Raw genomic sequence first — 27,415 nt, 5'->3', positions numbered from 1 at the left:
ACCATCTGTTCCTGATCATTTGTTCTATTCATATTATTGACTTTACCCTGCCTGCTTTATCACACGCTCTTTGCTCCATGGTAGTCAACTTCTCCATCTGTGTGTTTGGATGTGTCCTATGCCCTTTTTCCCAGTTTTCTTCTGGCTCAGTCCCCCCTTCCCTCCCCAGGTACCTCTCCAGTGAGGGTGTATCTTGGAGTCTCCTTTCCCCAAGGTTTTCACTTACCTTCTCTGCGGGGCTTTCTGGAGAGCAGTGCTGATACTGGACCACTTACCAAAGGGTGCTCCACACATAGTTTTCACACCCCAAGCCCCACACCTCTCAGTCTGTGTCTATCTTAAAGCTGGTGCAGAAATCAAGCCCCCAAATGTATTGCCCCCCTCCTCCTTGGAGCATCAGCTCAGCTACAGCAGGTTTAGTACCTCTTTCTCCCCCCTGCTTCCCACTGGATTGCCCATTCCACTGCAGGACCAGTTCAACCTGATGCTGGATATGCATCAGCTGGGGAAAGCTTACCCCCCCCTTAGCTTCACAAGCCACTCACAGAGCAAAACGTAATTGGCATAAGTAGAAGAATCCAAGTCATTTCCACCCTGACTGGTGGGAATGCAATAGTTAGGAGCAGAATTTGAAAAGGGCTCAGCCTGGCATTCAGGTGTGTTGAAAAGGACTTGCTGAGCAGGAAGGTGCAAATGGGGGGGTCTTGGAATAAAACCTGCATCTTTTCTCTCCAACTTTTGCTAAAAGAGTGCATCACTTCCGAGTCCGCACAAAAGGGACCAAGCAGTCTTCATGCCTCCCATCCTTTTCCAGCTTCGCGCTTCCAGTTTTTGTCTGGGGTAGCTAAAATTCACAGAAACAAAGAAACTCTGTGGGAAGGTTTTTATCAGGATGCCCTGCTCAGGCTATAAAGGTGAGCACCAGACTGCTGCTCTGAAAGCCTTTCCTGCAGCAGGCCACACTTAACTTATAAAAAAAAAATGGGTGCCAAACCAAAACCGGGCATTTTTGAAGGTGATTAAAACCACAGCCCTGCACTGCATCTTCAGAAGGGCCACCCTTTCCTACTGATGTGCTCCGAGTCACTCAGCTATGTTAGCTCTTCACCATCAAAGATCTTCAAAAGCTTTACAGCGACCGCAGCACACCCTCCCGCCTCCCCCTCGTGCTTTACTGACCCACGGGCTCAGTATCCAAAACGGATGGGGTTTGGCTTTGTCTGGCAGTCGGCTCCTAATTGGTTTGCTTAACACTCGGCTGCTAAAGTTAGCGGAGGATGAGGAATAAACTCTGCTGGACTAAGGGCCATATCATTAGTGCATCATTAGGAGGGTGAGGACACAGGTCTCCGGACCTCCTGGAGCCTCTTGCTGGTTTTGGCTGATACTTGGGGCTTCATAAGAAACACTTGACTCACCACGTTCAGGCAGGTAGAAACTTAGATCAGCACTGCAAGGGACAGGAGGAGGGACATGTCACTGCCACCAGCCTGCGTCCCTGCTGGACCGATGTCTGCCAAACCACAGCAGAAGATGACTGCGGAATTTACAGACCACACGCAGCAATGATTCAGAAGAAATGGTATTTAATTATGGTATACATTAAATTAAATGTCATTCTGAATATTGATCTCCAATTCGTGATGACTTATTCACCGTAGGGCAACTCCTATCTGTCCCAGCAAGGGTTAGGGTCCCACTGCGCTAGACATTGTACAAACACAGAGCAAAAGAGCCTTTCTTGCCCCAAAGAAAGCATCCAGTGTTCTTCTTTTTAGCAGCGGTCATCTGTCCATGGGCACCTCTACTGCTCTCCAAATCACTCAGCAGTTGGCACATGCTGCAAAGTTCAAGAAAAATTTGCAAAACTGGAGAGCATTAGATCCATTTACAAAGGGGAGCAGGTTTGGAGGAGCTTGTGTCTCACAGGAGGGGAGACGATGACTTTTACAGCTTCTGCAGCTTTGGGAGGTAGGACTCGGGCACCTAAACCCCTTCAGGGCTCTAGAGGGTGCGGAGCCCGGTGTCCTCAGTGGGTGCCCAGCTGGGACATGCCCTCACCGCAGAGGTGGGCTCATTCACAAGCTGGAGATCTCGCTGCAAAGCTTTTCTTCCAAGAGCCGCTGCCAGGCGAGACAAGGCAGGCAGCCGGTGGGGACTGTGGACTGGTGCGTTCACATCGCAGCCCAGCGCCCGTCCGTCCAGCTGCAGCTTGGAGGTCACGCTACGAGGACGAGAACACCGTGTTTATTGATAAAGGTGGAGCCAACAAGGCTCATCAACCTCCTAATGGTGGAAAATAACCCACCGGTACTGGCTGTTTACTGGGCAGGAGCAAGGCAGTAACTGGGCACTCGGTCCCTCCCGTGCCCCAGGGAGGGGAGAAAAGGGAGACAGCCTCTGAACCCCATTTGAGGAAGATCCCACCAGAATTTCTCGCAGCCTCATTCACCTCTGTAGCAGCAAATGCTACAGGCTCACCTGAAAACTGCCGATATCGAACGCTTCCCAGTGGTCTGGATGTGTTGACCGGGCTGCTGAGCACTTCCCCACCCCTCCCCAGTCCACCTCAGAGTCCCCAAAAGCAGAAGAGTCCCTTGAGATCTCCATAGCGGCAGTTGTCCCCATGCAGACTGTCCGGGTCCTGCCAGGGCTCTGCTCGACTTGCCCGGTGCCCTTCCTTCACATGGGACATCACCGTGCAGAGGACACGCGTGTGCCTGTCCTCCCGCAGCGCAGAGTCGGGTGCTGCCTGACTGGCATCCTTGCCTAGGCCCAGGTCTTTGAATTAACTCATTTAAAGGAAGAAGAGAAATACAAAACTATCCTCAACTCTGACCTTTACCAAAAAAAAAAAAAAGAAAAAAAAAAAGGGAGAGAGAGAAGACTTGGGAACAATATATACAGATGGGGGAATTGCACTTAATTACAGTAGTTTACATCCATTGAACAAAATTTACTTATTTTATATAAATCTCTATGTATAAGAGTGGGGAAGGGTGAGGATGAGACTGCACCTATATTTACAGTTTAATTGGCTCAGTTCAACAGCACATGCGATTCCTCCTTCCAAACACCAAGTAACAGACCCAAGTCCCTCTCAGTCCGTCGGGTGGAGGAGTATAACTTAAATATTATCCATCTTCCCCTTCTGCCAGTTCCCAGTACAGCTTGTTCCCAGTTCTTCAGGAGAGCCAACGGCCTCTTGGAAGGCAAATACTTAAGAATAAAATCCCCAAGACACGTCTTGGAAATACTGCGTGGAGGGAAGGAGAGGCACGGTCCCGGGTGGGCACCCCACGAATCCGGGCTCGTCCCCGGCGGGGCGCGGAAGGGCGACGGGGAGTCTCGAGCCTCCGGCTCTGTTTCGGGTTGATGGGCTCCTCGCTGCGGCACTGGGCTTCACTCTGGCGATTCCCCGGGCTCGGCGTGCGGATCACCGGCGGGATGTTGTGGAAAATAAGATCCCGTTGCTATGTGCAAAAGCAGCGAGGTGTGGAGCATCACCAGGCTTGCAGGGGACACTGGGGAGGGAGAGAGCAGCACAGTGACCGGCAGGCAGGCAGGAGGTGAAGGCAGCGCTGCGGGGGACTCTCTGGTGGGATCGCAAAGTATTTGGAGGCATCACCTCCTGTACCACCCTGGGACCTTGATGGTGCCGCACAAGTCCTGCTTGGCCCCAAGCCCTTCCCGCCGAGGGGGAGGCAGTGGGAAAATACTTTCCGAGCCAGATATTGCCACCCCCTCCCAAAAATAATAATAAAAAGGGCCTGTTTGTGCCCAGGCTGGCAGTGCTGCCAAGAGCAGCCAGGCGTGAGGCTGAGCATGGGAGCTTGCGCTCCGGTGGGAGCGGGGCCGGGGGCCGCGCTCATCCCTGTCTCCCAGCGTTGCTGTCACCTCCGGGGAAGGAGCTGAGCAGCCCCCACCGCCGCATCCGTCCCACTGCAGCGGTCCCTTCTCCATCCCTCGGGGTGGGACCCCCACCCAGGGTCCCCCCGGTCACCGGTGGGGTGGGGGGCCGGGAGCCGTGGGTGACCTTGTGGGCTGGAGCGCACAGCAAACATCATAACGTGGAGATAAGGAGACGCCAGGAGCCTCCCGTGACATGTCATTAGGGACAGGCCGTGGCTATCAGGTGTTTGCTAACGTAATAAAAATGGTGGCTCGGCCTCAAGCGTCGTCAAAGGAACCGGGAGGTATTTGCCCCTTCCAGGTCTAAATAACAACATCTGATAAGCGATCCGCAGCATTGGGCTGCGAGCGGGGAGCTGGTGGGGGGGACCAGCCTCCATCCCTCCAGCCTCCGTCCCACCGGCAGGACCGGGAGCAGCCGGGCTTTGCCACTGAGCGGATTTGCAGGATCTGGCACGGGGGCTGCGGGATGCAGAAGAGCCGCCGAGGAATGACGGAGGCTTTGTTTTGCATGGGAATGCCTCTCCTCTTGCAAAGACGGGGCTGCTCAGGGAGCAGCAGGGTGGCGCCCCCCCCCCCCAGATTTGGGGTTTCGTGTGGGCTGTGCACCCCGTGGCTTTAGCCGTGTGCTCCCACCAGCAGCGCCCAGCCCTCGCCCAGCAAACTTTGCTCCAAAAACTGCAACTCCCCTGGGGATCCCAGTGACCCTCCTGCCCTTTTTGGCCACCTTGGAGGAGCCCATCGCTGCCGGACATCCTTGTGCCCAGCAGTGCCAGCCTCATGCCAGGCAAAGCATGGAGGAGCCAAGGGATGGCCTCTGTTAGCCCCAGTCAGTGACAGAAACCCAAATCACCAAAAATATTTAGGCGTTTGAGCCATTTGGGGGGTCAGCAGCATTTACAGCCCCCCCGTGCTGCCTCTGTAGCACTTCATTCGCCCCTTGCTAACGAAATGGGTGACCACTAAGAAAAAAAAAATCCATGTTCCAAGATAAATTTTTCCAGCTTTAGCTTGAACATCGAATGGTTGGTGGGAGAAGAGGGTCCAGGGGCTGCGAAGGTGCGCTGGGGGGGGACACACGATCCCAGCGCCTGCTCCAGCACCCACTCTGGCCCCAGGTCAGGGGCCAGGGGCCAGATCCTGCTCCTGGTGCTTGCAAGACCAGCCCGTGCTTGTTCATCATGTACGGCGGGGAGACTAACAAGGTGGGTGCGTGCCCCTTTGGCATTTTGCACCCATCCGCCGCAGCGGATGTCCCCCCCCAAGCCGCGAGGCCTCCTCCTGCTTTAATTAAAGCGCAAAAGCGTGATGGAGGGAGAAAACCGAGGGAGCCCCCCGTCACCCCGGGCAGCGCTGCGTCAAGGTAGGCTGATCGCAGCGCCCGGCCGGGCGGCAGGGATGGCCGGGTGCTATCTTTTTGCCAGGGATATTTCCTGTATGCCCAGGGCTCCTTTCGGCCAGCCCGGCATCAAAGGCAGCCCGTGGCGGGAGAGCACAATTAATCAGGGGGAGTTCGGGCTGAGCGCACACCAGATGGGCCGATAAAGCCGTGCGGAGGAAATGGTGCTCCCGAGGAACGCGGCCGTGCCTGACCGCCTCCCGGACCGAGATGAGCGGGCGCAGATAAATGGTCACCCCCAGCGCTACAAAGCACGGGAGCCCGACCCGAGCCAGGGGCGATGGTGTTCATCACCCCTTCCCGGGCACCCCAAACTCCCCCCAGGGCAGCCCCTCTCCTGACTTCTCCTCTTTGCAGCCCCAGCTCCTTCCTTCGACCCCTGCCGGGCATCCACGGGGGGGGTCTCCCAGCAATCCCATGCCGTATTTACTCTGTGGTCATTGCAGACATTTTTTTCCTCTCCCCTGTCAAACCTTGGTAAGAAAGTTTATCTGAATGCAAGTTCAAGGCTCTCTTATTTATCTAGCAATCAATAAGGGCCACATATTTCCCACAGTCCCCAGAGCTGGCTTTTAGAAAAGGACTATTGTCTGAGTAAGGCCTCGCACACCTGATTTGAACCAGGATAAGTCCTGCCTTACACCTGTGCTGGCACTGGGCAGATGATAAAGATTTACTGGCTGGGGGAAGTCGGGGTGCATCGGAGCCTGGCTCCTCCGCTTGACTCCAATCAGGGTTGATACACCCTGGACACAAAGGCAGCAGAGCCCGCTTGGTCCCGACCTTCTCAGCCCAATTTGTACCCCAGTAGGATGCTCCCACGCTGATGGAGTTGCCCCAGAGATGAGCACAGCCCCGATAGTACCACCGGGCATTAGACAAGTCTTCATCCAGCACAGTCAGAGCATTGCCCAAATCCCCATCACTCTTGCCATCTGCAAGCAGGATTTTCGGAGCCTGTGAAGGGGCTGGGATGGGGTTCTCGGCGCCCTGAGGCTCACCCTCCGCTGCCCGTGTGGATGCAGGGTCTCTGCGAAACCCTCCTCCGGCCCCGTCTCCAGTGGAGAAACAGCCCCGCTCCATCTCCGCACGCCCACCCCAGCGCACCCTCGGCCGTTACCTGCTTACTGGAAGACATATTGGTCAGCGTGCTGATGCTGCTGGTATCCGTCACCACCATGGCCGAGGGGAAGCGGGAGGTGTGGGAATACTGGGGAGGCTCCTGTTTGTGCGCATACACTGCGGAGAGGAGGGAGACAAGCGGCCGTCACGGAAAAGCCACCCAGAGCCCTCGCGCCGGGGCAGAGCGGCCGAGCGCTGCCTTACGGCAGGTCGCAGGGGTGCTGCGCGGGAACGAGCGTCGCGGAGACGTCAAAGAGATAAAACAAGCCACGGAAAGAAACCACCGCCTGCCTCTAAGCCACCACTTTCTCAGCTCCCAGTTCGCCAAGTGAAATCAGTGGGGACTAAAGGGCTCAGATGCTGGAGCTCTGCAACCCCTCTGCAGCAGAGACGGGTGCTGGAGCAGGGCTGGGGCCAGGATGATGGATGAGCCGGGGGGGGACAAAAAGCCAGATCCCTTCAGGGCACAGCGGGGAAGCGTTTGCTCTGCAGGGAGCGCAAACGGCTCAGACACCTCCTTTGGCAAAGCAGGTGTTTTAGCAACAAGAACATGGAAGGAAAAATAAAGTTTGTACAAAATGCTGGAGCGGGGGTGCTGCATCCCACCCGCGGGGCAGCAGCGGAGCCGTACGGGAGATGCAGCACGGTGGATGGCACGGGGGAAGGAAAGGATGGGGCAGGATGCGGCCACCCCACAGCGCCGTGCATCCCGCTCGCATCACCGCGCCGGCTGGTACCCGCGGGAGAAAGGCGGCAGCCAAGGGCGCAAGCTTGGGCAGGGGAGAGCAGGAAGAGAGCAAAAGCTTATTTTCCACCTAAAGTCATTTTCTGGGCCCTTCCCTTCACAGCTACCACCCGGACCCTTACTGTGCGAGTTCTGCAGCTGAGTCACGGTAGCCATAAAAGGCTGCTGCGTCATATGGCTGGGTGACTGCTGCATCAGCGGCTGCTGGTGCGGGCTGTGGAGCTGCTGGGAGAACTGGACCGGCTGTAGGGCTGCCAAGCTGCCGGCAACGCTGTTGATAACGGGTACGCTCTGCGCCTGCGAGGTGTTCAGACCTGGGAGGAGGGAGAGAACAGAAGAGGGACGTCAGCGCTGGCGCGAGCGGGCAGGGCATCCCCCCTTCCCCGTCGCGGGAGCGGGGGGTCCACGCGGAGGTGAGCTCGGGGCGCGCGCTTACTCTGTGCGATGGCCATGACTCCCGAGAGCGGCGTCATGATGAGGTTCTGGGACTGCTGCGGGTTGTGGTGCGACAAGCTGTGGATGTTGGTCAGGGTGCTCACTGGGGGCAGCCCGCCCCCCGAAACGGAGATCTGCCAAGGAGCAAGGCGGGACGACCACCGTCAGTGGCACAGCCAAGGGGGGCTGCCCCCGGCCCCCTCCCCTGCCGCCCACCTGCTTCAGCCGGGAGACTGGGGGGGTATCAGCAAAGCCCCCTCCTTGCTGGGGCACCTTCGGTTCGGCGCACACGGCTCCCACCGCCCCCGGGGCTGCAGACCCCGGCTGGGATGCCCAAACATCGTGTTAATGAATAGTGAAGCAGCAGCGGTGAAGGACCTTGCTGGCACTGGCTTCAGCTCCGCCGGAGCATGGTGCCAGGACACGGCACATCCCGAGCCTTTGCCATTTCGTCCCCCAAGGCCAAGTTCCTGCTGTCGGGGACAGCTGAGGACTTTCAACACTCATTAACTTCTAACTGCCGTGGTTGTAGAAGGAAGTGGGAAATACAAACTCGGGAAGTAAAAAAAAAAAAAAAGACAGAAAGCAGATAAAAAGGGCCTCACGGTGATGATCTCAGTCACCGCTTTTGTAGACGGGCAGGATACTGGTGAGGTGAGCTGGGTGCGCTCAGCCAGAGCCAGCTCCCGGGATTTCAGGTCAGCGTTTAGGGATCAGACACACAAAGGCACTTGGGGTGTGCCAAGAGGACTGGAGCTGGTCCCCAGGACAAACAGGGGGCTAACTGCCCGATTTCTTTAATCGCTGCACATTCTCCTAATCCCTCCAACTAGACCTCTTGCACTGAACAACCCCGATCCCGATTCAGAGCCATCCTTGCGGCTTTAGGTGTGATACTTCTGGACGCAAGTCCGAGCACCTTGTTTATTTTGCACATGTGAGTTGGAGATAGCTCCGCTGCAACTGAAACAAATCCATCAATAAATTCCAAAGCCTGGGAGTGACCCATATTTCCTGATCCGGTATTTTCCACTTTCAAAGTCTCTTCAAGGCCAGGTTACGCCACACTTGGGTGCACAAGTCAAACAGCTCACGGCAAGTGCACGCCGCTCGCCTGCAGCCCAGGCTTGTTTCACGGGGGGCTTAGACCCAAAGCCCTGCACCCAAAAGAAATCCTCTGGAGACTGCACGACTGGAAAAGACCCTCCAGACACCGGGCCCTCGGGGGATACCTGCTGGCACTACCATGGCTAAGGGCAACACCGGAGCACGACAGAGTGAACCACCAAAGCTTTCTGCAGCCTCAGTAACACTCCGCCCTGAAAAAAATCAATTGCCTTCAGATGCAGCAACTTCCTTGGCAGCTTTTAGTTTCATGTGGGGTATTAAAGGCACATGTTTACTTATTAGAAACCACAGCCTACAGCATATTTTTATTAAATCACTTGCAAGCACTAGCTAGCCCTGCTTAAAGATCAGAGATAAGCTGGCAGAGCCACACGCTGCTGAGGGCCGAAGTGGTCCCAGTCGGCGCTGTGCAACACCCGTGCAGCAGGGATAATTCAGCAGGGCTTTTGCTGCCGCACGCCTCTGCCTTCTGCGCTTCAACAGGTCGCTTTTCCCAGTCTAATCTGCTGCATTTCGGCTTTCTCCCTCTGCCCCATCCGAGGGTCCTTTCCTGCGCTCCAGCAAACCCACCCCTCAGACACGGCCCCTGCAAAAGGAGCTGGCGGGGGGGTTGCTGGCAGCCTCCGCCACCGAACTCGGCATCGCTTCGTCCTGGCGGACCCCCGCCCCGGGCGCTCGGTGCTTGCTGTTGCTGCTGCCTTTATTCCTGACTCATTTTATGACTTTGAGGCTCAGGGTTACAAGGCTCAACACACCCCTGGGGAGATACGGGTGCGTTCAGGGCAGAGGGAACGTGCTGGGAGGGTCAGGGTTTTGCTCTGCAATATCCCCCCTGCTTGGCAGGGGATGCTCGGTTTTGCAGGGTCAGCGTCCGAGCGCGAGGGGCTGCAGGGAGACCCTCACAAACCAGAGCCAGACAGCAGCAGAAGGAAAGGCGAAATTAAACGGTGCCAGAGCTGAGGGAGGGGATGCCGAGCCCCTCTGCAGCCACCCAGCTTTGCGAGGACACCGACGCAACGGCCCAGGACGGCCAACCCTCCGAAAATGGAAGTGAAAACTGGGGACGAGCGGGGCTTGGCCGCCCAGTGCCATGTTTGACTTTCGCTTTCATCGGGAAAAAAAAAAACCTCCTCCCGGAAGAGCAGCGGCCGCACGCAAACCTCCACCAGCCTGCTCCGGGAAAGGGCTGCCGTCTCCTATCCCATCTTTGCCCCGTCCCCCTGCCACCCCCTCCTCACCCCGCTCCTTCGTGCCCTCCTCCAAAGGGGCTTCGCGCCACCCAGGCGCCCACGGAAAGGAGCAGCCCAAGCGTTCGGGCATCGGAATCCCAGCCCCAGCCCTGCATTCACGACCCCCTTTTTCGCAGCAGACGTGCGGCACCCAGCACGGGGAAAGTCATCGGGCACCCGGCGGGGATGCCGATGTCCCATCTCCGTTGCCTGCCACCGCTGGCGTTTGCAGGTCTGCCCAGCAAAGCCCTGGCAGCAGAGTCCCCGGCGAGCGGGGAAGGGGACGGGGAGAGGCAGGAACGCCGGGGCCGGAGCTGGCACTAGTGGGTTAGATGCCCTGGGCGATGCCTTGGGACAAGGAGGTCCCCGCTCGCAAGGAAAGCGCTTCCCCAGCAACTCCCCAAGCTTGGGAGGGCTTAGGGTAAAAATAACGAACGCGCGTTTAATCGACACCCGTGCCGTCGGCAGAAAACAAACAGCGATCCACCCAGCGCGCGTTCCATCTGCAAGGCACGCAATCGATAAAAACTCAGAGCGGGGCTCCGTCAGATTTATGGGCCGCGCTCGGAAAACACGCCATTGCCTGCCGGGGAGCCGAAACGCTGCCTTTGAGGCGGGTGACGGGGACGGTCGCCCGCCCGCGCCGCGGCCCCGGCCCCACAATGCCCCATTGTTCGGCGCGGGCCGCGTGTGAAACCCCGGGGGAAAGCGTGTTTGCTTTGCCCGCTTGGACCCTCTTATCTTATCAGCGCCGCCGCCACAATAGGCCAGGTGTACTCACCATTTTACCGTCGGGCGAGAGCAAACCGTGGCCCGGGTCCAAGCTGGCCGGGGAGACCTGCTGCAGGACCGCCTGGCTGCTGGTGACCATGGCACCGCTGCCGTGGTGGCTGATGGTGCCGGAGGATGCCGCCTCTCCGCCTGCCGCCTGGCTGTACCGAACCCCTGCAAAACACCGCCAGGCGTTGGCATCAACCACGGGCACCCCAACGAGAGTGCCCCGGCTGTGCCAACCCCCTCTGAAAGTGGTCCTGCAAAGGGGAAACCCCCCCACCATCACCATCACCACCACCCCTCGCCGGCTCCCTCAGCGTGCGCGGCACAAGGATGCAAACAGACGTGCGAGCCCCTGAACGACACCCTCGAACGATAAATGGGAGGGACAGCACCGAACGATATTTCCCTTCCTCCAGTGCCGCTTCCCAGCTTCTCCCCAAGCCCGTCTGCTGAAATTATTAGCAAGAAGTTTACGGTGAGGGATGCTGAGCACCCACTGGGGCTGCAGCCCCCACGCTGCCCGTGGACCCCAATGCCGTGGGGCAGAAAGAGCTGCTCCCGAGGGAGCCCAACCCGGGCCAACAGCCTGGACACCCATCTGCATCCCTTCTGCTTTAATTTGCACAGTTTGCACCCATCGTGCAAATTCCCGCCGTGTCCCCGTGGCTCTCGGACAACGGCCTGAGGGTCCTGAGCCGCCGGGGAGCAACTCTGCGTCCTCCAGCTCTTCCCTCTGCGAGGCTCACCCGGCTCCTCGCAGCCCCCGGCCAGCCCAGGGCTGCCCACCTCTGAACAGCAATGGCTCTCGCTTTTTTCTCAGGCCCTTCTGCATCCGATTTCCCTCTCGACTTCCTCTCAACAAGTGTATGATTAACAGATTAGCGCAGGAAGACCGAGGGACCAGACACACACAAACCTCCAAGTCGGACCGCAGCCCACCAACCGCCGAGGAGGGAAATCTGGCTCGAGCACGGATCTTCTATATAAATATATTTAATTTGGCTAAAACACCCTGCATTGATAACCATATGATCAGCCATGTGTCGTGGAAAGGCATCTACAGATCACAAATAATTAACTGAGGAAAACCCACGGGAAACAAAAGCGTCTTTTACGAGGCTGCCTCGATGACTACGGCAAAAAGCCATTTATTACAAGGAGTCCGGCACCGTGCTCCCGGCCAGGTTCACTGAACTGTGCTGGGATCGAAGCGGGGGACGGACGGACGGACAGCCCACAGCTTTCCTGGGAAAGAAAACCACAGTGGCGAAGGCCACCCTCCCAACCGAGACCACCAAGAGCATCGTCCGCCCGTGACCCCCGGCCACTGCACAGGGGTGTTGGGGATGGCCCCCCAAAATGACCGCCAGCCGGAGAGGTTCAGCCTGCGGAGGTTACCAGCAGCTTCTGGGCTGTCCTGGCACAGCACAGACACCCCCAGCTACCAAACCCACCCAGGTAAAGGATTTTCCTCCTGGGATTTCGGGATCTCCTTCTCCCAGGTGCCCAAGGGGAAGAGCTGATGCAGGCTGGCTCAGTGAAGGATGCTCTAAGGGCTACTCTAAAAATCTCTGAATTGAGGAAAGGGAAAGAAATGATAACTAGAGTCTGGGAGATCTCCACAACCTCCAAAAGCATCTACCAAAGCGCAGACGGCGACCTGCGCCCTCCACCAAAATCACGTCAAAGTCACTCTTCAATTACCTCCGAATTTTCCCCATCAGCTGGTTAAACACATCCCACAGATAGGAATCTCCCCACGATGTCTGGTTCCTGATCATTTCCCAGCAAACCCCTTTTATCCCTGATAATAAAAGAATGTCCTCTGGCAGGTGGATATTTGCCGGTCCGAGTGGACGTCCCTGCCATGAACAGGGTAAACATTACTCAACCAGGGCACTGTCACAAACATTCTTCCCTGCGGTCCCGGCCTCGTGCAGAGTGTGCTTCAGCCGCTGCCGGTCTGAGATCCTGCAGCGCTGGTTAAACAATGGGAGGGGAGATAAAATAAAGCCCTTTCTTCTGAGCGTGATCTTAAAGATAGACGAGGAGCACAGGCGGCTCCTATTGGAAAGAAAGTCAGAGTTTCTGCTCAATCTTCAATCACTTTTGGGTTTGGTGAGGCTTTCAGTATGAAAAAAAAAACCCAAACAACATTTTAATCCCCAAAATCAGGCTTTACCCAGCTGAGGATGCTTGTAACGTATCAGCCAAGACGCTCAGAATTATGAAGTTGTCTTTAAAAACACACGAGATGTTAAAAGCTGATTTTTAAGCTTTTCCTTGCAATCCTAAGGACAAGACTATTGTTTGAGGAACAATAACCAACGCTGAGATTTTCAGATAGCCTGGTGACCGAGATTTTGGGTCTCTAGATAAAACCGCTGAAGACTCTGAGTCTTGATGAAGATTAACTCTCCCAAGGAGCGCGAGGTCGGGCTCCGGGGATGGCGGCAGCGGTGCCACTGTCCGGCCCCTCAGAAGACCCCCTGCTCCTGCAGAGGCAGGGGCTGCGCTGGCGGGGTGGGGGGGGGTCCTGTGTCCCCAAAGCCTGTGGGCACCTGGGTCTGCCCAGAAACCGCTCGCTGGGCAGGGTAAAAGTCTTCTGCCACGGCTACCTTGCAGACCTTTAGGAAGCCACCAACTATCCTGGTTTGGGTTTTTCCCATCCCGAGAACGGGACGGGTATTATTGTTATTTGTATGCCCCCAGGGTTGGGTTGGATTTGGGCAGATTAGCTAATTAATATTGGGAAACCAGCACAAGGCATTATTGCTGTTGCTGTTGCCACTGCTATAACAAACAGAGCTCCACGATGGTGGTGGGTACCTTTCCTCCGAGCTCCCCGTTCCCAGCGAACACGGCGAGCTCCAGCTCAGCCTAGCCTAAAGCATCTCCCTGGGCAATAGCCACTTCCAGGCTACCCCCAAGCACACCCAGCCACCTTGCTGCCCCCCCTTTCCCTGCTTTTGGGCTTTCTCTCTTACAGCAGCAGGACCCTGTTCTGCACAACGCCAGGACGCGGTGTGCTGCTGCAGGGCAGGTAACCCCTGCTCCGGCTTTCCCGGCTCCCCGGCAAACCCTCGCCGGGATCTGCCATCGCAGGGAGTGCCAAGCCCCAGCAGCCAGCCATCCCCTGGCAGCGCAACCACTCACCCCCGCCGTGGGACCCCCCCATGAGACCCCACCAGCCAGCATGAATGCACGGGGACGGCTCCGGCGATTTACGCCGGGATATGAAGGTTTCCTCCGGGAGTGAGCCGGGGGGTCTGTGGTCCAGGGCTTACGAGCAGGGGCTCAGACGGCCACTGAAGCCTGATGCCACTGTTCTCCTGTCGCTCCGCGCCTCCGCAGCTGGAAGCAGCCCCCGTGCAAAGAGATTTATTCCTCCTCGGCCTCTCCCCGCAGCTGCCCAAGAGCGGAGCCTGGATGGGGATCACCGGGAAGGGACCTGGCCGCGGAGCCTGCCCTCGTTAAGGCTCTTTTTTTTTTTTTTTTTTTTTTTCTTCCAGCTGGAGCTACAGCCATAATATAAAAGTCTGTTTATGGGACCCGGCTATTGTGTGGCCCCTGAGCTTCACTGCCCGTGAAATGTTTTACTGCTTTCCCATGTTTCCAGACAAGCCGCGGGGTCCGGCTCCCAGAGCCTTAACCCTGTGTTTCAGCCGATGGGGACGGGCAGCGTGACAGCCCCCAGGACACGGGGGGTCCTGTGCACCCACGGCTTTCCGCAGCCAGCCCCCACCGGCTTCTCAGGGGTGCCAGACCCATTCTCCCGACCTGGCTTTTGGGGTGGGGAGAGCAATGGGGGGGTTTAGGGCAGCAATCCGCATCTTTGCTATTTTCATCGCAGGCTTGTGTCATTTTCTAGGTACACATCAGCCTTGAGTCTAGTGAAGCAGCTTGGTTCTCCCCTGCTTTAAGTCATATTGTTATGAATAAATTGCACTTTAAAAAAAAAGAAAAAAAAATCACTGTACTTTTAAATGCATTTCCCACGCTGCCACCACATGGCACATCCTGACCTCCTCCGGCAGCAGCGCCCGCCGCTCGCCCAGCACCAGGCTGCGGTTTTGCCTGGAGCTTCGCAAACATCCTGCAAATCGCCGGCAATGCCCAACCCCAAAACGGACCCGGCCATGCTACGCGCTTGGTCACCGATGACTCAGGCGGCGGCAGGGATTCAGCCCCGGCTCTGCCCAACCCACGGCGATGCAACCGCCAGCGTGGACCAGGAGCCCGGCAGCGGGGTGAGAAAGGCAAAGTGGCATTTTTGGGGTTGTGCTGGACTCGGCGATGCTGCACCTATTGACATTATGGAAGCAGCCGGGGCGGTGATGGGACCGTTTCACCCTCCCAAAGATGGGTCCAGGCAGCGCCGAGGGCAGCTCCGATTTTTGGGCTGCCACTCAAATTGTCCCTAAAGTGTTAATCTTGCTAAGTTACCGAGGTGCATAGTTTATATCCATTATAAACCTGTTTATGGGGACTGGACCCTCCCATTTCGCTGCTGTCATAAAGTTCTAATTACCCCCCATAAAACCGGGAAAAGCTCCTAACAGCGCACTGTACCTACCGAGCCCCACAATGCGCCCAATAGTAAAATATTACAACCGCTGGCACCGGGTCCTCAGTCAGAATCAGCACATACCCCAAGGAACAACACGTAGGATCCAGATATAAATTGAAGAACCTCTGGACTGCGGGTTTATTGCCGGGCTCTTCTTTAAGAAAAAGTTAAAACACTTAAACTGCCCTTTGGGTTTAGGAAGAATCTCAGGGGTTGTACTGGGTTATTTTTATGTTTGTTATCTGCAACTATAGAGATATCTAAAAATATATATAAATAACGTACTTTCATATATATATCTGTGTGTGTATATACATGATTGCTCAGATATTGCTCCGATACTGCAGCGTGGCTACTGCTGGACAGACGGAGCGATGCCTCGACCACCTTTCGGTGCAGGACCCCCCGGGACGGGCTGGAGGCGATGCTGTGACCCCCAGCCACTGGGACGGGGCTTTGCAGGGTCCGACGGACGCCGGCCGGCCCTTTGTATGCAGGGTGGGAGGCGGGGGGCGGCTGGTGAGCGGGGCGGTGCGTCACCTAATCTCATCAATGCGCTGATTGTCTTCAGGGCTCTTGAAGATAAAAATGGCATAAGCCAGAGTCTACGGCATGGCACCGAGATAAAGCCCCGAGTGACCTTCAAATCAAACAGGCAACCAAGATCGCTGATAATACCCCATAGGAAGGGAAAAGTCCAGAGTCTGAGAGAAGCCTCTGAGATAGATAGGCTTTAAGTATTTACCTCCAAATAGTTAAAAACTACAGCTTTAGGCTTGACAGATGGGTCCCCAAGAGGAGGCCGGGAGGATGTTTGACTTTTACAGCTCTTATCCCTGCCTGGCCGTCATTACGCCCTTTCGCAAGACCCCATCGACGTCCCGAGGAGCAGGCGGTCCCTCTTTGTCTGCGGGCACGGGAGGGATTTTGCAGCTGCCCCACGCCGCCAGCCCCATCGTTTCCTGACGGGGGATGTCACGGGGAGGGGGGGACACGGGGCCGCGCAGGGGTGGGATGCGGGCAGCGTCCCAGCGCCGTCATTAAGCTGTTAAAGGCATTGAGGGCTCCGGCCGCCGCCACCGCCACGCGGTGCAAGGGCAGTTCAAATCCCAGCATGGCCAACCCCAGATGGGGTCAGCCAGGCAGCGGGGGCCGGCCCCGCCAGCGCTGCCCCGCACCCCGCTGAGGCAGCGGCTCCCCAAACATCTCTTGGAAGAGGTTTAAGCAGCGAGGGACCCGGCGACGGCTTTGGGAGCTGCAAGCCTGCCGGACCGGGCTTTGGTTCGAGCCACCCCGAAGCGATCGTGGCCGAGCTCCGCATCCTTGCCCGTCGGCCCCAAACCAGCCTCAGAACCTCACGGCGGTCCTCGCCGTGACCGTCTCCTCGGCAAGGCCGATGGATACGACACCGCCGGCCGCCAACGAATTCCCGCGGCCGAGCCCTCCTGACCCCTCCGGAGGGGCCCTTCGCCGCGGCCATCACTCCTGCCCTGCTCAAAAGCCCCTCCGAATGGGCTGTCATCGGCCCTATAGCCGCGGCCGGCTCCTGCTGGCCACTGCTCCGACGGGAAAATAAAGGTTGGGGCTTAACGGCCCTCCAGCCCCCAGATAAATGCCCGCGGTTACAGTAATTGCCGTCCCCTAATAGAAGAAAACAAAGGCTCTCGTGGGGTGCCTGCATGCGCGCTGGCAGGACTGGGGCACATCAAAGGCAGCGGGGTTCGTTCAAAGCCCCGGCTTAATTGTCAATTAAGCATGCACGGGGAGGACAACGCCATGACAACGCGAGGCTGCATGCTGGTGGGGTATTGTAAAGCCCGCCGGCCGACACTGAAAACAGCTGATTTTGCTGACAATGTGCTTGTAGGGCACCTTGTAAGCAATCAGCCGGTGACAGGAGGGCAAACGTCCTCCCTGTCCCCGCCATTGTGCGGGGCATTCCTGGGGCAGGGTCACATTTTGGTCACCGCCGGCCGGCCCTACGGGGAGAGCGGTACCCGAGAGCTGGGTCGGATGCTGCCTGTCCCTCCCACGGCTGGGAGCTGGGTCGGATGCTGCGGACCCCCCCACCCCGGGGCTGGTGCATCCCCCGGGTACCAATTTGGGGGCTGCCCTCGCTTGCTAACACCCGAGGACCGCTGTCCAGCCACGGGCTGGCACCGTCCCCGGCTCTCAGCCTCCTTTCCGCAGGCACCTTGCCCTTCCCGCAGGGACTCTCCGCCACACGGAGAGTTTCTTTTAATTTGCCTTTGTAACCAGCTGGGTGTGCGGAACGAGCCAGGCAGGGTCATTTCGAAGAGGCGGCTGGTTTTAACCTCCCCGGCCGGGCTGCGCCGGTGCCGTGGCCAAGGAGGGAACGTGGGACGGTTGGGACGCAGCCCCCGCGCTGACCCCCCGCCGCCGAGCGCCCGCTCTTGCCTGCCGGGGGCCGGCGCGTTGGCTGCAGAGGGCAGGTAAGGGGACAATGGGGATTGTTCTCCCAACAATGCCTCTCGCCCCACGCCACCCCCCACCCGCCCCGATTAAGCCTTCCCTGGGCACGCAGCCCCCTCCCCGGCGGCGTTATCTCCCGCTTAAATCCGCCGGGAATTTTCGGCGGGTCTGCTCTCCCCAGCCGGCTCTTTGCTATGCACGACGGGGCCGGACGGCGGTGTGGAAAAGTGGAGGTTGGGGTGAGCCCTGCACCCCGCAAGCAGCTTTCTTCAGCCACCTCCTTCTGCTCCAGCACGGGGACGGTACAGCACCATGCACCCAGCCTGGGTCAGCTCCAGGACACGCTGCCACGTCTTCCTACGGGCTTTGCGGCATTGCCTGTGCATCCACCCCCCCGCCCCGAAACCAGCGGGCTGCGCCTCAAGGCCCCCAGCATCGATACGTCAGGCGCGGAGCAGGGCGGGCACAGCCTTCCCCTGCCCAGCCCAGCCCACACGGGGACTCCGGTGAATTAAACCAACCAAGCAAACGCCAATTTATCCTCAGCAGGACGGAAACCCAGCCCCTGCCGTGTGGCTCGCCAGGCCTTAACACCGCAGCGACAGCGCTCGCTCTCCTCCCCACCGCCATCCCACCTCGATGCTGCGGCAGGGACCAGGCTGACCATCTTCCCCCCACACACCCCGAAAGCCTTCCCAGGCATGGCCCCCAGGGCTCAGCACCCCTTTCTCCGGCAGAAACGGGAGCCAGCACTGCAACCGCTCCGCCGCCGCTGCCCGAGCATCCTCGGCGAGGGGCTTACCTGGCATTTTGCTGGGTGGCGAGGCGCTGGGCTGGTTGTGGTGAGGCGAACCGTGGGACAGCAGCAGGTTCATGCTGTGCGGGGGCTGGCCCGAGCTGTAGGCGTCCATGGCCAGCTTCTGGCGGAAAGCCTCCTCCTTCCGCCGGTTGGCAAACCAGTTGTAGACGCGGACCTCCGTCACCAGGTTGGAGCCGAGCCCGTGCGCCTTGGAGGGAGACACCCCTCGCTGCAGACACTCGGCCCTGTGCGTGCAAGGGGACACGTTGGAACAAGGGTGCTGGGGGGGGGCTCTGCCAGCGCCGCCGGGCAGGCGGCCTCGGGAGGACAGGTAAATTTGGGGACGTTTAAGCCCTTCCTAAAAGCCCGCCTGCTCTTTCCAACTACATCTATGCTGTAAAAGCCATCCCTCCTCCCTCTGATATTGTTGTAATGCTGCAGCATCCCCGTGGCATCCTTGCAACATCCCCGTGGCATCTTTGCAACATCCCTGCGGCATCCCTGCAACATCCCCGCGGCATCCCTGCAACATCCCCGCGGCATCCCTGCGGCATCCCTGCAACATCCCCGCAGCATCCCCGCAACATCCCCGCGGCATCCCTGCAACATCCCTGCAACATCCCTGCGGCATCCCTGCGGCATCCCTGCGGCATCCCTGCGGCATCCCTGCAACATCCCTGCAACATCCCTGCAACATCCCTGCAACATCCCTGCAACATCCCTGCGGCATCCCTGCGGCATCCCTGCGGCATCCCTGCGGCATCCCCGCCCCAGCGTGGAGCTCGCTCGGCCCTGGTTGACATCCAGGTAGGGAAAACAAGGCAAGAAGAGGCCAGGCAGCTCAGCAAAGCCTTGCCAAGAGCCGGCGGCCACGGCTGCGGGTCAGGAGCCCAGCATCACACACAGTTTTTGGAAGAAAGGCTGTGGGGTGGGCGAGGAGGCGGCGGGCGGCACGGGACAGCCTTTACCTGTTGCACTCCTCCACCAGAGCCTCACGCTCCTCCTTGCTGGGGTTCTTTTGGCGGTCGTAGGCTTGGTACAAGATTTGCTGGGAGGCCGGCCCCCACTTGAACCGATTGCGACGCATCTTCTTGCTGGGGGTTTCGGAGCAGGCGTCGTCGAGCTGGGCAGCCCCCTGGTTCTGCTGATTGAACTCTGGAAAGAGAAACAGCAGCTGATCCTGACTGCTTTTGTCTGTCATATTTCCACAACCCTGGACTGTCTGGTTGAATTCTGAAAGAGAAAGGAGCAGACGTGAGCTGGCCTATAGCCGCCGCTCGGAGTCACCGTCCCGCGCGGAGGTGGCCCCCCCCATGTCCCCTCCCAAAAGAACCCCAAACCCACGGCCCCGGCACGCTTTGGAGCAAGCCGGGTGCCCCCCACCACCCACCCCAGGGAAGGGGCTAGCCTTGCACGCCGGCGAGGGAGTTATTGCCATCCCTCGGGAACGGCGTTTCATGGGGAGGCATGTGCAAGGGCATGCATATTCGTGGGCAGGGTCTCTGCCAGCGTGCGCTTGTTTCGGGAGGATTTTTGCAAGCCGGGAGCCAGGCAGGAGGACTGCAAAGCCCCCCGCAAGGTTGCCTCTCCCTGCTCGCCCAGAGCTCCCCTCCGGTCCCGCTCCCGTCCCAGCAGGCAGGCACCAGAGGTGACCTTCCCCGGCGTCCCGCCTCGGACCCGGCGCTTGTCACCGCGGCAGTAAAGGGAGATTAATGGGAGGGTTTTATTATTCTCAGTTTTGCGGGAGAATTCTCCCTCTTTTTATAATGGCTTTTCCCTCTGCGACAAGGGGGAAACACAGGGCAAGGCTGGAGCAGGCTCTGTTTGCTCTAACATCTCGAGGTGTGTTTTCAAAGCAATGGTATTTGGTGCTAAACTCTCTTCTGCACTTCCCGTCCGCTAGATATTGCATCCTTTTGGAGGAGGGAGGCAGAGCCCTTTTAAGGGGGGCTGTCAGTGCCCCAACCTGCTGCTTGCCCAAAACCAGGGCTGCTTCAGAGCAGGGGTTGGTGGGAGAGGTGCACAAAAGCAAGAGTCGGTGTACTTGGTCAAAATCACCTGCATTTTAAATAGCATGGACTGCCCTGAGACCATGCTACAAGTAGGAGCAACTTGCAGATTTTTTTTCTTTTCTCTCTCTTTACTTTTTTTGCAAGTAGTTGCAGAAAATGAGCAGTCTTGAGAAACAGAGAGGAAAAGGGGGCAGAGGTGGGAAAGGCATCTAATTGTGTGTAATCATTAATTGCTTTCCCAGCTCTAACGAATATAAACATACAGAAACTTGGCTGCGTAGATGGGCCTGGGGGGACTCGCACAGTGTTCCTGTGACCAAGAGGGGCTCTGACCCAGTTTTCCCGTGCCTTAAATTCATTTTACTTGTAAAACTGTTTCGAGGAAGATGCTGGGCAGCCTGGGTCTGGGGGACTCTGCGAGGGAAGAGGGCAGGGAGGCTGCTCCTCGTCCTCCTCCGGACATCCCGGGTACCCGCAGGCAGGACGGGGATGCGGGGACCCCCTCTCCCCCACGGCACTCACCCCAGCCCCGACCCTGCCGAGCCCCGAAGGGCGAGCGCTGGCGCGGGTACTTACGACGGAGGATCTCCCGCTGCTTGCGGACGTACCACGTGTAGAGGGCGGCTCTCTTCTGCGTCTTCATGGGGGTGCCCTTGTTGAGGTGCTGGGAGAGGTGCGACTGGTTGAGGCCGGTGACATCCACCACCTCCCGCTGCGGGATGTTGTGCTGCTGCATGTACCCCTTGATCATCTTCGCCGCCCGCCACGGGTCCTCGCTGGAGGGGAGGGGAAACAAAGGGTTAATCTCTCCTGGCATGGGAAAAGCACCCCGCTATTTGCTTCTTGCCATGATGGAAACCCATTATTATTATTCTGAAACCTGTTTCAGAAGGGCACAAGATTCCTTGAGCGTACGTCTTTCCCCAGCTGCCATCCTGGCCCCCCAAAACAGCCCCATCCTGCCCCTGGGAGGCAAGGGTTTGGCAGGATGGGGGCTCACGGGGTGCCACCGCCACCCCGGGGATGCCCACCAGGCTGTTTGCCCAGGCAGGGAGAAGTAAAGAGGGTGCCAGTGTCCTGACGGGACACATCGAGGTCTCATTAATGCTGGTAAAGCACCTCCAGATCCTTCAAGGAGAAATTCATTCTATTCTATTCTATTCTAAACACAGCCCATGCATTCACTGCTGCCGTTATATTCACTGCAGTTTCTCCCTTTGAAGACATGCGCACACACAATGGGATACACGAACACACACGTACGTATGGATACGGGAAGCCCCTATGAATATTTCTCTGAAGAAAGAGAAAACTCTCATTTGGAGGTGCCGAGGATGCTTTTCCTGCCCCTGCTCCCAGGTGCGGTACCTGCACTGTGCCCCATGCCCCGGGCTTGCTGCTGGCTGGTGGGGACCCCCACATGGCCCCCAAATCCCACCCACCACGCTTGCTGCTTCATCTTCTCCCTTCCATTCCCGCAGGGATAACTATCTAAAAATCACAATATTATTTTAAAAGAGAACCTATTTCCACGCTTCCACAACAGCGAAGCGCACACGCAGGCCATACGCAGAAGGCTGAGAAGCGAAGGTCAAACCCAGGCAAGTTTCTGAACGGAAAACCAAAACCAACCCCCCCCCCCAATAATTTTAAGTCATTCTTGAATATTTTTAAACACTTGAATTTGGCTCCTGCAGGATCCAGGTGTAAAATAACTGTTTCCTAAATCTGCATTACTTTGGTGTCCTTGGGGTAGCTGGCACCAATCTAGGGAACAAATAAAGTTGCAGCCAAAAATCAAAATGCTGTCTGCGTTCTTCAGCTCTAACGAAAGCACACCGCAACGGCAGAGGAACAGGCCAACACACTTTCGCTGTATTCAAGACTCCTGGGCTTATTCTGCACTATGGGAGGACGCTGGACGAAAAGGAAGTGCTTTAACGCTGAAAAATCGGTGTGGAGCCTGAACCTGGTCACAGTCATGCACTCAAATAATGCAATACTCTAACGCTGCACTTGGAATAACCGTCCGACTGCTTTCCCAATTCATTACTTATTTTGGATCCTTCAACTTGTCAAGGGGGAAAAAAAAAAAAAACCCAACAAGTAGATTTCTTACTTTTTGTCCTGAATACAGCGTGAAAACAAAGCTGGTTGGATCCAAAGCAAAAGTACCCGACCAGGGCCAGCCCGCTGACGGCGCCGGGGGCTTTGTCAGACCCTGGGAAGGAGGGCACGGAGCCTTCCTAAAGACACTGTCCCTGTGCCAAATCCTGCATCCTCCGGGCAGGGGAAGCCCACCGTATATATGGTGTCCTCTCTCCGGCGATGGGCACATGGCACTGCGGACCTGCGGAGCTGTACGTACGCACGGGCACACGGACACGCTGACTCCGTTTTTCCCAACATCCCGGACCCCAGACTGGGTTAAGCACGATGCAAACAGAAAAGCCATCTCCTGTCCCCAAAACTCATGGCCACGGGCTCAGCAGCCCCCGCAGCAAACGTGGGTGCCGACAGCAGGCGGGGGCACTTCTCGGCCGGTCGGCACCAGGAGCGGGGATGGCTGCGGCACGCGGGGTTTCGGGGTTCTCGGGTCTTCGCGCTGCCCCAGGAGAAGGTGGGAACCGACGAGAAGGATGTGAAGAAAACGTCCTTCCACCGCAGCTCTCCTCCGCACGCTCCTTCCCGGCGAAGCAGGGGAAAGCCTGCTGGCCGCCGTGCCTCTCGCCGTGCGCGAGCCGAGGGGCTCAGGCGGACTTTTGTCACGAGCGGTTCATATCACCTAACTGATCCTACTAATTACTGATTAATAATAAGTTAATGGAACAGAGCTCATTATCATTTCTAATAGCAGTTTGGTTCACAACTGAGCCAAGGGCATAGTCTTCCCAGAGTTAAATCACAAGCCAGTGCAACAGAGCACACTTTTATAATGTCAAACTAGTGACTCGGGGGTTACAAACGTGATTTCTGAATTTAAATAAAATTTGGCAGTGTTTTGGCTGGAAAAAATATGTGAGAATTAGGAAAAAAGTCGCTGAGTTTCCCTCCATTTTATTATTTTAAGAAAGGCTTCACTTTGATATTTGCAGCGTGTTTCACACTTACACTTTCAAAACAATTACTTGGCTCTTAATTTCTGAGCAGTGATATTTCTTTACCAATCAACTTGACCGTATTCAAAAGGGTTAAACAACCTGAAGCCAAACCCAAACATTTTGTTTCAACTTGACCCAAAATGAAACCTTTGAGTGTTTGGCTTTTTTTTTTTTTTTCTTTTTTGGTTAACCTAAAAAGCCACAGAGGAAAACCTTTTGATTCAACGCAAGCTCTTTTTTTTTTGGTTCTGTCACCAAAATGAAAAAAAAACCATTAATTGTCCAATCTACACCGGGGCTTTACAAGAAAAAAAACAACACACCCAACCCAACCCAGGAGTGCCTTGTAATACTGGAAAACCAGTTTATAGCCCTGGCTCTGCGGTCCTTCTCCACCGAAATTGAGGAAAGGTGTTTTTTTCTTGCACAAAATTAACCCCGATGAAGCCCGGCCGCCAACGCTGACCGAGAAAGAGGCATTTCCCACCCCAGCCTCACGCGCAGGTGGGGGGCAAAGCCTGTCCCTCTCCCCAGGGATCCCTGGACCCGCTCACCCACTTTGTCAGCCTTGAAAACAGGTAAATACACTCCACATCCTCGGTGAAATATGCCAAGAATTTATACGGATGGATTATAAACCCAGCTCCCTACAGAAACGATCTATCTAATCTGCATCTCCCTGTGCACACAGGGAATCTGCATGGGGAGGTGTGCTGCGCCCGCTGCTCCCCACACCTTTCGGAGCGGCTTTGGGGCATCTCCGACCGGGTGGCTTTCCCGCAGTCCCCAGGCCCACGGGATCTGGGTGCTCCCTGGGACATATTATTTGCCAGAGCGGGGTCTGGGCGAGCCCCGGCCATTGGGACGGGGCAGGGAGGGAGTCGCAGGGGGTCTCGCCCCGGAGCCGGGCTCTGCGTGCCGCCGGCACCCCTCCGGCCAGGCTCTGCGAGAAAACATCGTGCCAGCGTCGGGGCCAGCCTGCCCGCGGTGCGGCACTCGCCCCTCTCCCACCCGCATCAGCTGGAGCCCTTTGGGTACCACGAGCTGCTCGGGGTGAACCGTGCCGTGGACCGCGGCACCACGACGGGCAACTCGCACCCACGCTGTGGGTGGGCAGCTGAGCCTGCGCCGCAGTCCCAAAAAGAGCCTGTGGGACTGGGCACCCACAGGGATGCGGGAATAGCCCGAGCTGGCCCTGGGGTCAGGGCGCTGATGCCGGGGGAGCCGGGAGCAGAGGGGGTTTAGCCCCCGTGCGTGGCTGCAATAAATGGTTCCCGACTCCCCTGCCCGGCTCCCTCTCCAAGTACAAAGGCCTCTCTTAGAGCAAACACGAGCCCTTTGCAAAGGCTCCTCAGGGACATGTGCCTGCTCTTGTTTGCACCAAAGGCAAACTTTGCACAGAAACACCTGTGGGAGCGTGGCGATCCTGGGGCTGAGCCTTCTCTGCACCCCCACTGCCACCCCGGGCACCCCCGGGGACAGATGCAGCCAGAAAGAGGGGGGGGACTGGGGACAGGCAGGAGCACCCAGAGGTGCAGGGCACGGTGCTTTGCAGGAGGGGCAGGAACCCAGCGGAAAAGGCCTGCCGTGATTCCTCCCTCGCCCGGAGCCTCTTCAGCACCCAACGTGTCCCAGCCGAGCCCTTCGGCAGGCGTGGGTGCCGCTGCCCCAGCCCCAAAAAGGCACCGTCTGCCCTGCCGGCACGCGGGGCAGACCTGGAGCCGAGCTCTGCACACGCCGACCGTGGTGGTGTTCCCATCACCAGCCGGGGCCCTGGCACGCTGCTGCCGAAGCACCGGGGCTGTTAGGGGGCAAAAGCTGGGGCTGCCCCGGGTTCCGCGGGTTGGCAGAGAGGGTACGGGCACGCACGGAGGGGCTGAGCCCAGCGGGCAGGATCAGTGCCGCGCTCAGCATGCTGCTGGGTCACCGAGACGGCTACAAAAACTGCAGTGCAAAGCGGCCGGGGGGGGGGGCACAGAGGTGCCCCTGCCGCCCGCAGAGACGTTCCCGCGGGATTCCCCACCCGGTTGCGCCGTCGGGGGAACCACCGTCGCCCCGGCCTGCGGGAGAAGCGGCGGCTGCCCCTGCCCCGGGCTACGGAGGGGACCCTATGCCTCCCCCCCACCCACCCCCGGCGCCCCGACGGGCCCGGGGCAGGCTGTCCCCGCCGAGCCCGGGGCTGCTCCGCCAAGCCCCGACGGCGGCCCCGCTGCCGGCAGCGCGGCACGGCCGGGACCGGCTCGGCTCGGCCCGGAGCCGCATCCAGCCCGCCGCCGTCGGGGGTTTCCTCCTTTCCCCCCCTAGCCCCCCCCCCCCAATACCGGCCGCTTTTACAACCTCGGCAATGAATAACCCGCCGCTCCGCTCGCCCTAATCACGGCCCTTTGTGTATCTTTCTGTTGATGATTTATAGAAATAAATTAATAACACCCCGGGCTCCACGTGTTGCAGTTTATGTTTTATCTCCCGGTGCGGAGGGAGGGAGCCGCCGGCCGGTCCGAGCCTCCACGGCCCCGGTACCCCCGGCCCCGCCGCGGGCTGGCAGCACCCGACGGACCGGGAATCCCGGTCCCGCTCCCCGCCACCGGCGCTAACCACGGGGCAGGCAGGGAGCACCGGGACCCGCCGCCGGGTGGGACACGCCGGGGCAGGGCGGCTCGGAGCCGTCGGGCCGAGCGCCTTGCTGGGGGTGGGGGGGGGACACCCCCATCGCGGTCCCGGTCCCCGGTCCCGGTCCCCAGCCGGTACCTGATCATCCTGTCCACCTCGGCCCGCTGCTCCATGGCCTCCTCCGTGTTGAGCGCCTGCAGCTCTCGGAGGATCAGCGGCGTGTCGAAATCGTCGCCGTCCTCCGAGCCCTCGTCGCCGGACAGCTTGCCCTTCCCGTGCCCGTTGGCCAACGCCGGGAAGGCGGCCTTGCCGTCGGGCGGCGGTCCCCCGGGGGAGAGCGGCAGGCTCTCCAACTTGACGCCGAAACCGGCGGCGGGCACCATGTCCTCCAAGGCGCGGATCAACCCTTCTTTAGTCGCTCCGGAGCTGAGCAAAGCGCCCAGGAGCTCCCGTTGCAGGGCGCTCAGCTGGGACACCATCCTCCCCGGGGGGCCGGCGGAGAGCCCCGCCGCTCGCCCCGCGCCTCCCGCCCGCCCGCCCTGCCGCTCCGCTCCGCCCCGGCCGGCGGGCTGCTGCGGGCCGCCCTTTACCGAGACATGACCGCCATCATTAGGAAATATACACCTTATGCAAATCAGCACCGGCTTAGGCCTCTCCTCCGGCCGCCGCCCGGGTCTCCGCGCCCCCGGCCCGGCCCAGCGAAGGGCGGACTTTGCCCGCGGTCGCCGGGACGCCCCGGAGGGACGGGACGGGACGGGACGGCTCTACCGAGAGCTGGAGCCCCGGCTGCCGTCGGGGGGGGACACCCTCGGCCCAGGGGACGCGCTCACCCCTCCGGTGCCACGGGCATCCCCCCGTCCTGCGTCCCCCCGACAGCCCCGGGTACCCCTCTGCCCACCCGCCGCGGTGGGTTTAGCTCCCTCGGGGACCGTGCCCCTCGCTGAAAGGGGGCCGAGGTGAGAAAACTCCTCGCGGGGGGAGTTTTCGCATCCCCCACCCAGCCCCGGCACGGAGCGGGGTACAAGCTGCGAGGCTCCAGGCCCCCGGGGAGAGCGGCCACAGTGAGGGGCTCGGCCCCCGCTGCGGGGCGGCTTTGGGGACAGGCTCGCCGCAACTTAGCCATGCGCGGCGTGGAAGGACTGT

At 58.7% G+C, this 27,415-nt stretch overlaps 1 protein-coding gene across 1 annotated transcript; it reads right to left on the bottom strand.

Annotated features, from left to right (window-relative positions):
* Nucleotides 1–1,569: 1,569 nt before the first annotated feature.
* HNF1B (HNF1 homeobox B) lies at nt 1,570–26,751 on the bottom strand. The gene is made up of 9 exons (XM_069790923.1): nt 26,411–26,751; nt 21,138–21,337; nt 19,518–19,782; nt 18,553–18,794; nt 10,752–10,915; nt 7,615–7,747; nt 7,301–7,492; nt 6,432–6,550; nt 1,570–3,524 (listed from the first exon to the last, which is right to left on the bottom strand). The coding sequence occupies exons 1-9, from the start codon at nt 26,749–26,751 to the stop codon at nt 3,504–3,506; spliced, it is 1,677 nt and encodes a 558-aa protein (XP_069647024.1). The 3' UTR covers nt 1,570–3,503.
* Nucleotides 26,752–27,415: the final 664 nt, after the last annotated feature.

Source organism: Haliaeetus albicilla, chromosome 9 (assembly GCF_947461875.1).
Source record: "Haliaeetus albicilla chromosome 9, bHalAlb1.1, whole genome shotgun sequence".
Lineage (NCBI taxonomy): Eukaryota > Metazoa > Chordata > Aves > Accipitriformes > Accipitridae > Haliaeetus > Haliaeetus albicilla.
Note: the sequence above shows the minus strand (reverse complement) of the source record. Positions and strands in the feature narration are given on the sequence as shown.